We start from the raw sequence: 11557 nt of genomic DNA on the forward strand, positions 1-11557 counted from the left end.
TGGTCACCAGAACGTTTGCAGTGATGGCTGTTTCTGTTATAATAACTGGAGTTTGTGTGATTGTTATAACAAATTCTCGCATTGTAGACGAATCTGGACTTTTCATCACCCGTCTGCTTCCATTCCGCTACAAGGATGGGTATATTTTCGATTTGGCGTGCGTGATCGAATCACTTGCTACCATACATTGGTCTCTTCTCTTGGACTCGAAAACAATACTTGTTTTTGTTCTTTCGCACATAATCATCAAGGAGTTTCAAGAAGTGGCCAGAGAGCTTGACATAGCCAGGGAAGATATTGAGGTTTCTGCCCTAAACCTTCAAAGTCTAAGGCAAAAACACTTCGAGGTAACAGAGCTGCTTCAAACAGCAAACAGTGTCATACAACCATATGTTCTTCTGAACTACATGATTACAATTCCAAGCATCTGCTTCTGTGTCTATGGGATTGTCTACAGTAGCCTTGGTATTGCTGACGTCATGATTCTCGTCTTCATATTTGTAATACAATTATTTGGAATGAATTTAGTGACAGCAATGGGTGCGAAAATTAATTCAAAGGTAATGACTTACAGAATCTAATAAAGCTTTATTTTGTAAACTACCAAATAATTACAAGGCATGTCATTTGCATTGTTCAGTTTTGAACTTATTTTTTTTTTTGCCTATCTGACTTATTGATTCCCAACAAAGATTCATTTCAGGGCATTATTTGAATGTACCAAGATTCTGAATCAAAACATAAAACACCATGCTGCATAAGAATGCAAAAATAATAAATCTGTAAAATCTACAAAACATAACAAAATAATGTCTTTCCCAATATTGACAGGGAAACTTAACCGAAATAAAAGGTAACAAAGCAAGTTAACCGCATTTGTACCTGTTAATGGGTTTGAATCCTGAAATAGCTGGTACATACATGGGTTCTTTTTTCATAACAAAATGGAAACTGTCATTTCTAATTTTTGTGTTAAAGAAGCATTTTAAAAATTGATTTAAAAAAGAAGAGAAATATTTTGGTTCATTTGTTACTGTCTAATACATTCTGACCCAGATAAAAACCATAAAATTGACTCAAGTGGATGAAGCTTCTACCATATTGTTATGGGGAACAGTTTTATTTATTGAAAAAAAAAACCCATTTAAATAATTCTGTTCAAGCTGCATTATATGATGAACTTTATATTGTTCTTTGCTAGCTTCTTACTCATACAGGGCATTAGCACCTACACAGTATTAATAAATCGAATAAACTCAATCTACAGGTCTTTATAATGCATTTCCCGTCTTGTAAATAAAGATGTGTCTATATTTAGAGATTTCTAATAGTGCGTAATGGTTATTTTAATATATAGTCCTAGCTCTTTTTTTGATTTTCTTAATGGAATTACAATTAGGATAAGTTTTTCGCTCTTATCGTTGCTTTTGTGTATCCTATTCCTACAATATCGAGAAACATTTTAAAGTCCATATATAATGATTTTATATAATCATTTTTTTCATTATAAGATTGTATTTTATAGCATTTTATATTTCACTAGAGCAAACTCTAATACAGTTGATAGTTTGAACATGCAGTTGAAATTGCAGCTTGTGCAATGTCTTGGGAAATCAGTATTCGTTTTGTGCTCATCTATTTGCACAAATTAATAAAACTGCATTGGCAAAACATTTCCAATAATTTTGAAATTATTGTATCTTCAATATAAGGGCATCATTACTTTGTTGTATTCCTAGAAAATTTACAATCATGGAGGGGACGGATGAAGTTTCGACCGTATCCATAAATTCTTTAAAAGATTCTTTAAAGGAGATTTTATATCTTCCTTTAACGATACTAAAATGTTGTGGTGTCTACATTGAGTTTGAGTTCAAAGATAACATCGTCATGTGGAAACCAGTGTTTGTTGTTAAGTTACTTTATTCTTTGTCTGTCATCTTGTCTATTTTTGTACACGTAGCGAGAACATTTGGTAGCTCTGAGCAGAGTAAATACATTCTGGACAAGAATTTCATTCAAGAGATTTTGTGTGCTGGATATTGTGAAATGACCCTATTTCCATTTCTATTGCTCACCATTTCCATGAAGTTGTCAAGACTATTATCTGTATTTACAACATTTCAGGGAAAATATGGATATGCTACTTCACCAACTAAAAAGGTCTTTTTCATGACATTTACAGCACTTTTGTTGACCGAACTTTTACCAGGTCAGCTTGTTTGCACAACCAGGAATTCATTGGTTCTTTATGACATTCGAAACTTTCCCTCTCTTTTCCAATCTTTACACCATTGTACTAACTCGGTTTTGCATATTTACACCACTGTCATATCTGTGTCAATGTTCCTTGTTATTTCCATTGTCTCTTTTTTTATTCTGAAAGAACTTCAAAGCGTAGACGAAAAAATAAAGATCATTGAAGAGGAAGGCAACATAACCGCTAGTAAACTCGAAAGACTACGGAAACAGCAAAACGATGTTGCAGATCTGCTTAGAAACGGCAATATTCTACTACGCTTGTATTTTGCTGTAAAGTCTCTGATTATATGTATATATACTTCTATTATACTTTATGGACTATTGAACAACAGTTTTGTTGTGTCAAATATTCTCTGCTTAACTTGGAGAATAAGCTCGCATTTCTTGGGGCTAATTTGGATAACCATACTCCGGTCAAAAATTGATTCTCAGGTAATTTCATGATATTCTTTTAAAGTAAGCAATGTATTCAGCAGTGAGCAATTATGTATTTTATGATGCTTTTGAAAATCTTTTAACTTTCTTAAATTCAAAGTTATGACCATTTAATTAAGATTACAACTTCATTAAAGAGTAATAAACTTTCTACGTTTCCTCAATCATAGTTTTAGAAAATGATAGAATATGATGTATTTTGAAATTGAAATATTTACACTATTTTAACAAAAATAGAGGGATTATGTAAATAATGCACTTTTAGTCAAATCGTTCAGTTAAAAGGACAGATGACAAAAGTGTACAAGCACCGTGAAACTAGTCACAGTCGTCAACTTCCCTTATTTATGTAGTTATATTCCGCTATCACCTGCATATGGTATTTATATCTCCCAACTTATACGATACTCAAGAGCATTCTATGAGTACGATCAAGTTTTAAATCGAGACAGGTTATTGACAGATAAGTTGATGTTACAGGTATTTCAACAACCTCGTTTAATTAAAGTCAGCATTTCGTAAATTCTATGGTCGTATAATGACCTTGTTAACAATTATAACCTATCATTGGGTCTTTTTTGCTGAGTTGTTTTAGTACCAATTGTTAAGCACCTGGCCTCAGGATCATGAATCAGTCTTAGACTTAAGTCAAAAATTTGTCACTTGTGTAAAATTTTTACCATAGAAACTATATCTAATTTGAAATGTTATTAAAGTTTGTTTCCCTTTCACAATGTTAACTTTAATTTTCAAGAATCATTTTCTAATAAATAGTCTTTGTATGAATGACTGAAATTTTGACTTAAGACAAAGACTGCTTCGTAATCCTGGGGGCTGATCCTACCCCTAGATTTTTGGGGGTCTTGTTTTATGCCCTGTTCACAGATCTGTATCGCTTGTAGAATATCTGAGAACGATTACTAGCTGTTCGTTATCTTCACCTTTTTCACTGTTCAGAAAATATGGAGACAAAGCGTAATGTTCTACAATAGTAATTCTAAAAAGTGTTTACTAAGGAAGACAGTCACTAATCTGTAAAATCTTTTAGTATGAACGTATAATTACCGCAAGTTTTACCAGATCTACTTCTAAACATTATTAATTTCCACCTCTCCTGGACACGCCTTTCCATTCAGATTCATCTGCAATTTGTAGCTAACTTCTTGAAGTCTTGTAGAAAAATAATCCCAGATAAGGATTAAACGCAGCCTCTTTCTTTCTTTATTTGTTGATATAACATTGTGTTTTGAATGCATGAACGATGAAATATAATTATGAAATTGAAAACTTATGTTATTATTTCAATTCTCCACAACAAACACTTTACTTCACTTTTTCTAAGAATATCAAAATCCACTCCACAATGTGCAGTATATTTTTCCTTTTTTTATTTATCAATTTGGAAAATTCATAATTACGTATACACCCTAACTGTTCTCAATATACAGAAGGGGAGCTGTAACGGAGCTCTCCTCTTCACAGTTACGAGTAAAAGTGTATTTACTGTAATTATGTCATATCTGAGAGGGAAAAAACCCCCCAATTGTAATAATAACATTCTGAGACTGGTAAAAACTCATGGAGCACTTAACTCCGTATTTTTCGTAATTTTCCTTCCCCTATTTATTTTTATTCTTTCCATTCCAATCTTGATGAAACAATATTAATTGTCATTAAGCAATTGTACAATATGAAACTTTATTTGTAAGGTGGTTTATTATTGGTTCAAATCCTACATGCAACTTCCCCATTGTAATTTTGAATGCATATTGCGTATTAATATATTTAGGCAGAGTATTGGATTATGTAAATCTAAGGCTTGTAGATTCAATTTACAACGAAGACATGCACAGGCTATTTCATTTGACATGAACAGGTTCTAAAATCACAGGTTTAACCCCAAACCAAGAAATGTCATTTCGCAGTGTAGTTTCATATGAAACACCTGGACCTTTATTGGATCTTTTAAATTCTTCGTAAACTGTATAATTTTAACCTATCAACTGGCGTAATGATCTTTTTCCGAGTTTCTGAGTCTTTTTCCAAGTTGATTCTATTTTAGTAGGTTACTGGTAATTCATTTGGATTGCTTAATCAATTAAGGTATTACAATACGTGCCAATCAATTAATATACGTTTCTGTGCAAAAACTTTTATTCAATCAGACTCGACCACACGGCATATCCCAATCGATTATCGGCAAGATTGCACAATGCTTGTAATGCAAACAGTTTTAAGTTATTGTCGCTACTGTACAATATTTACATAGTCAAACTATTTTATTGCACCCATTAGGGACATGAAAGTATTTGTTTTTAATATAGCTATGCAGATCAAATTTGATGCGATAACAGACTGATTTCCATGGTGATTAATGATAAATATCGTGATGTATGTCTCGGTTAGTTGTTGTCCATCATTATTTCATTAGGTCAGTCTCTTGATACAGGATGACCGGCCAAGTTGTTTCATCCGTGTCAGTAGAAAAAGGAAGAAACAGTGCCGGAATACTGGAACAAGTTCTACATTATCCTATCTTGTTGCTGAAAGTGGGTGGATATTACATTGAAACTCATGACAGTAAACACAAGATAGCCGGAAAAATAATTTTGAACGTGTTTTACATGCTAATTTTGGTTTCTGGCGGCACCAGAATATTAGCTGGCTTTGCAATCGATGATGAGTTTTCTGACAAATTGATGGGTCGCATTGTTTTTGCAGTTGCATACTTCAGCAACACTATAATGTTTCCAGTCTTCATTGTTGCATTTACAAGAAATCTACCCGGAATCCTATCAAAATTTTGGAGATTTCAAATAAAACATGGCTTTGTGGCAAATGGCAGAAAAATGAAAAGCGTGACTACGGTAACATTTGTGGTTATGATCATATTTGTAATAATACTTGGAATATTTGAAGCTGCCTTAACAAGTTCTCGTGTTCTAGAAGAATCTGGACTTTTTATCAGTCGTCTGCTTCCTTTCCACTATAAGGATGGATATATTTTTGATTTGGTAAATGTGATAGACACAGTTGCCTGCTTGCATTGGACTCTTCTCCTTGATGCCCAAACGACGGTTGTATTTGTTTTTTCGTATATAATCATCAATGAGTTCCAAGAAGTTACTAGAAAAATTGACAATGCTAGAGAAAAAGTTAATATGTCTGCTCTAGAGCTTGGAAGACTAAAGCAAAAACACCACGAGGTAACCGAGTTACTTCAAGCAACAAACAGCGTTTTTCAACCTAACGTTCTTCTGAACTATATGCTGACGATTCCGAGTATCTGTTTCGGTGTCTACGGCATTGTACACAGTACACTTGGGGGCGTTGACGTCATGATCCTTGTCTTTATATTTGTTATGCAATTGGTAGGAATGAATCTAGTGACAGCACTGGGGGCGAAAATTAATTCTGAGGTAACTTTCATCAATTACAACAATTTTAACAAATGACTCCGGACCTTTAAAATTGTGTAAACTGTTACAAGTATTTCAAAATAATATTTTTCTTATTTTAAATAACACTAAATGGAAAAAAAAATCCGTTTGCTGAATTGCACTATATTAATTTTGTATAAGTCTATAATAAAAAAAACATATTAAGTGATACTTAGTTTTTGACTCAATTTTATTTTGTATATTCTTAACCCGTCACAGTATATTATAGTCTATTATTATACTAAAAAGCGGTGAGATTATAGTTTTGACAGACGCTTTATGTTCACTGAATTTTATACGAATGTAAATAACCATTGTTAATTGACAATACATCGTCGAAATATCTAAATGTCGAATTGAAGGCCACAGCAAGCGTTTTCTTCTTTTCACGTACAAGATTTTGAACAAATTCTGCTTCATATGAATACAAAAATAGGGCTGCTAATAACGGGGCGCAATTGGTACCCAATGGTATTCCAGTACATTGTTGGAAGACCTGGTCTCCAAAAACCACATAGATATTGTCTATCAGAAACTCAAGCATCTTTTAATATCAACTTCAGAGTACTTGTGTGTACAATCAGAATGTTTTTTAACAAAATAATTTTGCAAATGACCAATGATAATAATCCAGAATATTAAACACCTTTTGCTTCAATATTTCTCAAAGCCAGAAAACTGGAATACGCTATAGCAATGCAATAGAATTATCGCACATTACCCTAATTAGTGTATGGCAAACGTATATCTATCTTTTTGTATAGTCTTTTATCTTGATTATAAAATTCTTGCAGAAAGATAAAAAGAAGAAAACATAATCCAAAGTATTTGCTCGTCAACTACTTTACAATAAATGGGGTCATATCACTTTGTCTGTCTGTATATGTGTCTGAATGTTTATCCTTGATACTTTTGTTATGATGCTGGTACTCAGTTTTCAGAGAAACATTTTCATTTTTTTCAAATTTTACACAGAATAACTTTACTGTAAGAGAAAGGCTGTAAAAAACTCAGGGTCAAATCACTTTTCTATACATACACGCATGCCTGAATATATTTCTACTAAATGCATTTGTGACTTTCCTTTAACAGCCTCTAGCGGGGCCTTTTCAGTTTTCTAGTTCTAACTGCAGTCCTGATCAAAATGATTTGTCATCAAAATATTAACGTGTTCGAGTATTGTATTTTGAAATATCAAGTGCTCAATATGATTTATTGTTTTGTTTTATTTAGGCGCACAGTGCTTTAAGGAGTCTTTTTGCCTTCAGTCTTGAGAATTTGTCAATAGATGCACAGCACCAGGTATGCATTTGTTTTTATCAATCTTTTAAAGAAGAACTATTAAAAGAGTATAGAAATAAATGTATCATTCTGTCCTTTTATACAAAACTATAGATTAAAATGCATATTCTCATACAAACATTACAATATATACATGTAGCCTAAATTTAGCAGCTTAAGCTTCTCTTGAAAAGACGTTAATTATGTGTATTTATATTTGCCGATGCCTTTCCTTATATGACAATACTAACAATTTGGCATTCAATTTTCGATGAAACGAAGTTGGTAACGTGATCAGACTTTCTTGAATATAGAAAGCAAACCGCACGAAACATTTGGAAGGTCTAGACTTTAATGTCACATGACGTCGTTTTTTTTTTTTTGTTTGTATCTTCTTTAACGTCCCTCTCGAAAATTTTTCACTCATATGGAGACGCCATCACTTGCCGATGGAGAGCTGCAAATTTTGTCCTATACTCGGCACTTACGGCCATTGAGCAGTGAGGGATCTTTTTCGTGCCAGCACCTACTGTGACACGGGACCTCGGTTTATACGGTCTCATCCGAAGGACCGGTCTCCACGTCCCACAGTGGGATTCGAACCCGCGACGTAAGTATCAAGTCCTTACTTCGCGACTCTAGAGCAGACGCTCTAACCACTGTGCCACACATGACGTCGTATTTGGACTTTGTTATGGAAATGCAACGTAACATACACATGACGTCGTATATGTATGTTATGTTGCATTTCCATAACAAAGTCCAAATAGTGCATTTTTTTTTCATTGTAACACGAATAAAAATATAAATATAAACTAGAAAGTTGCAAGCAATAGCGTACGTCGCCCCTAACTGGCTTTATAGAATTTGTCTAAAAGTGTATTATCTGTTGTTGTTGTTGTTGTTGTTTTTAAAGAAGTTTTTAAAAACACATGGTCCAGTTGCTGGGATTGGACTACCGACTCTTGGATTGTGGAGGATTTGTTGTGCGGAGATAATAGTTTTGACAGGCAGGATTGGTGATAAATAAAAATTTTGATTTCCTTAAAAACCTCTCTTTTGTTTTATTTCTGATTGATGAACATGAAATACATCAGAACACAGATGTTTATACATGTAACTAACACTAACATATCCGGAGAATTGGATTGTATTGAAGAAATAATATCGCTAGTTTTTAGTCACTACTGATACCGGAAATAATTTAACTAATACAAGTGGTTTATATTAAGATGAAGTAATCGTAAATAAGATGATTTACACACACGCAACAGAAAAAGCATCACAGCAGCGGAATATAAACTCATATATTAAGGAAACTTGATTTACAAAAAGTAAATTTTATATCTCTGTTCATCAGTACACTCATCGGCGATTTACTAATTGAGTCAAAGGCAATCACATTTTCATGAAAATTTATTTTGGGTCTTAAGTAGATTTAAAGTCGATCAGAGGTTGATTTCGGGTTAAGAAAAATATTTTATGTTGTTGTTATTCTGGGTGAGGCACGCGCGGGTATGTGTAAGGGGTAGGGTAGCAAACATGTACAATAATTTTTTTGACTTTACATTAATTAGTTAACAGAATTTTATTTGAAAACTGCGTGTGAAAATAAAGCATTACTCAAGAACAAAAATTATCAGAGTAAAACGACACTTATCAAAAACATACTTTCTGCATACACTATAAGGAATGTCAAAAATTGTGGTTTTAATATATTTTATGATAGTTGTGCAATTTCGGGGCGACATAATAAAAGTATGAAATATGGAATAGTCGACCGGTTATACCCGCCGTGTGCTCCTTGTCATTATCAGGCAAACGGAGACAATTCAGTGTGTAAATAATAATAATAAAGTTGTTTCTTGATCAAATCTACTATATCGCCCTTTGGGCGTTTTAGGATTTTATTTCTTAAATAATAATTATCAAGGATTAATGGTAATATATAGAAGATAATTCAATGTTCTGTATTTGAAGACCGAAATTACAAGCCAGTACATTTTAAGGATTTCATGCGTACAAATGAATATATATAGTTTTACATAATAAGGATACCCACTCCCGCCCCGCTTTCGTTGCCAATGGAAATCTCGCGGCGTCTCCCTACACCACACAATCATTGAGAATGGAAGCGAGATTCTCTTACATTGTATTTGGACATTAGTTTTATTAGAGGATCGTTACCGATACACATATGAAATTAATATTATTTTAAAGCACAATTAATTGGCAATAATTCTTAGTCTAATATAGTTGCCCTAAGTGAAGAAATATTAATATAGAAAGCACATATTGAGTATCTTTATAATGTGAATTTCTCTGTGCTTTCGAGATTAATTTTTCTTCAATTTGGCGAAGCGATTGTGAGATTGAAAATTGTAAACATGGATATTAACAACAACTTTTCGGAGAAGGGAACAAAAATTTCGAGTTTTGCCGCACTTCTGATATTTTCACAGTAATAGATATCTCTTTTGATATTTCACAGTGAAAAATATCACTTTTGATATTTTTCACAGTGAAAAATACCACTACAAAAATATCACTTTTTTAATATATTCATTGAACAGATTATAGAATTGCACTTTTGAAAATTTCATAATATGATATGCATGAAGAAATTAAGATACTGTATGTAAGCTTTGAGCAAGATTTAAATTTATAAAACGTTGAGGTATAAAATTGCTAACATTAAATAAACCTAGAAAGAATAAATATATTTCGAAACCATAATTTAGATATATTTTATACTTGTTTCCATTGACTCTAATATTACAAATATATTATCTTTATCAATAGGAAAACTAACAACACAAAGTAATGTTTGAGACAAAGCTTACACTTATGAAGCTGAGATGTGGCTAGGTTCAATAAACTTGATTAATTTTGTAGTTACAGGTGTTTATTTCTCAGCTGACGAGCCAGACAATAGGAATTAACGTTTACGGTTTGTTCACCATGGATGGTTCAACATTTCTCATGGTAAACTTTTGTAACTGTAAAACTAAGACTAGGTGGTTTGCAAAAACAGATTTCAGATTTAAATGCTGTCATGATGTGCTTATAGGATATCAGTACCAGTATATAAGATATGGCTGTTTATCATTTTCAATGTGCTTGCATCATATTAAACATCTATGAAGCCAGGACAAATTGAAAAAAAAGAAGAATTTCTCCAAACAAATTTCTTCATTGTTCTTTTTGAGTAGAGTTCTGATAGACAATTTAGTGCTGTTTTATTTTTTTCCTTTACAGATATTTGGAACGGTAATAACCTACACAGTGGTTGTACTTCAAATCCAAGCTGGGAGCTGTAACGTTTCTCACAATGTCAATAATTGTAACTGCACGATATAATACAGTAATATTAACGTGTGAGAACAGTAACGTCATCAATTCAGATCTACCGTGCTTTCAAAGAGAGAAAGCTTACGCTAATTTGACCTTTATTACCAATGTAAAAGGTGAAGTGAAATGTATGGAGATAACGAACAGTATTCAAACTCAAAAGTCTATTAAACAATACAAATTTTGAAGCAGAGCAAACAAGGACCTCTAAAACATCAGAGGTGGTATGGGGTGCCATGGAGGAGTGAGCTAATAATAATCGATCTTAAAAATCTACAAACAATACAAATCTGTGAACAGTGCATAAACACGGACCCCTGGAAATTCCAGATTTGGGATCAGGTGCCTAGGAGGAGTAAGTATCCTCTAATGACCGGTCACATTTGCAGTGAGCCCTATGTATTGATCAGGTAGACGGAACATTCCTTTAGTCAAATTAAGAACCCTCTCTACACTGCACACTAAAGAGTCCTGATTCAGTGGTATTTTTCTGTAATTGAAGTGATCTGCCCTTAGATCTAAACTTAAATAAATTGAAATTTACTATGTATTACACAATCTGTAATCAATTCAAGCATTCTTCACATATTAAAAGACCAAGATAAATGAATTGAACACTTTATTTGCATGTATTTTCTCTTCACAGAAGAAATCAACAGTGATTTCTGTTCATTGATACCTTGTTGTCTTTGAACATTTTTCCTGTGAGTAAATGGCACGTACCATATATTGAAAATTAAATAAATAAGCTCAGTATTTACACCTTTATAGGCTATAATTTTCTAATT

The 11557-nt window shown here is 32.9% G+C and overlaps 1 protein-coding gene across 1 annotated transcript; it reads left to right on the forward strand.

Annotated features, from left to right (window-relative positions):
* The first annotated feature begins 1890 nt into the window (after positions 1–1890).
* LOC133184974 (uncharacterized) lies at positions 1891–10931 on the forward strand. The gene is made up of 5 exons (XM_061320039.1): positions 1891–2522; positions 5147–6116; positions 7371–7439; positions 10314–10403; positions 10677–10931. Exons 1-5 carry the CDS (start codon positions 1891–1893, stop codon positions 10776–10778), a joined length of 1863 nt encoding a protein of 620 aa, XP_061176023.1. The 3' UTR covers positions 10779–10931.
* The last annotated feature ends 626 nt before the right edge of the window (positions 10932–11557 follow it).

The sequence above is a fragment of the Saccostrea echinata genome, unplaced genomic scaffold (genome assembly GCF_033153115.1).
Source record: "Saccostrea echinata isolate AGI-Se365-2 ecotype Australia unplaced genomic scaffold, CSIRO_AGI_Sech_v1 ptg000012l, whole genome shotgun sequence".
NCBI classification, from domain to species: Eukaryota; Metazoa; Mollusca; class Bivalvia; order Ostreida; family Ostreidae; genus Saccostrea; species Saccostrea echinata.

Coding starts and splice junctions, on each gene's coding strand:
- LOC133184974 (XM_061320039.1), top strand. CDS start 1,891: ATGTGGAAACCAGTGTTTGTTGTTAAGTTACTTTATTCTTTGTCTGTC. Junction 2,523..5,146: donor GGCAATATTCTACTACGCTT/GTATTTTGCTGT, acceptor CTCTTGATACAG/GATGACCGGCCAAGTTGTTT. Junction 10,404..10,676: donor ATGGTTCAACATTTCTCATG/GTAAACTTTTGT, acceptor TTTCCTTTACAG/ATATTTGGAACGGTAATAAC.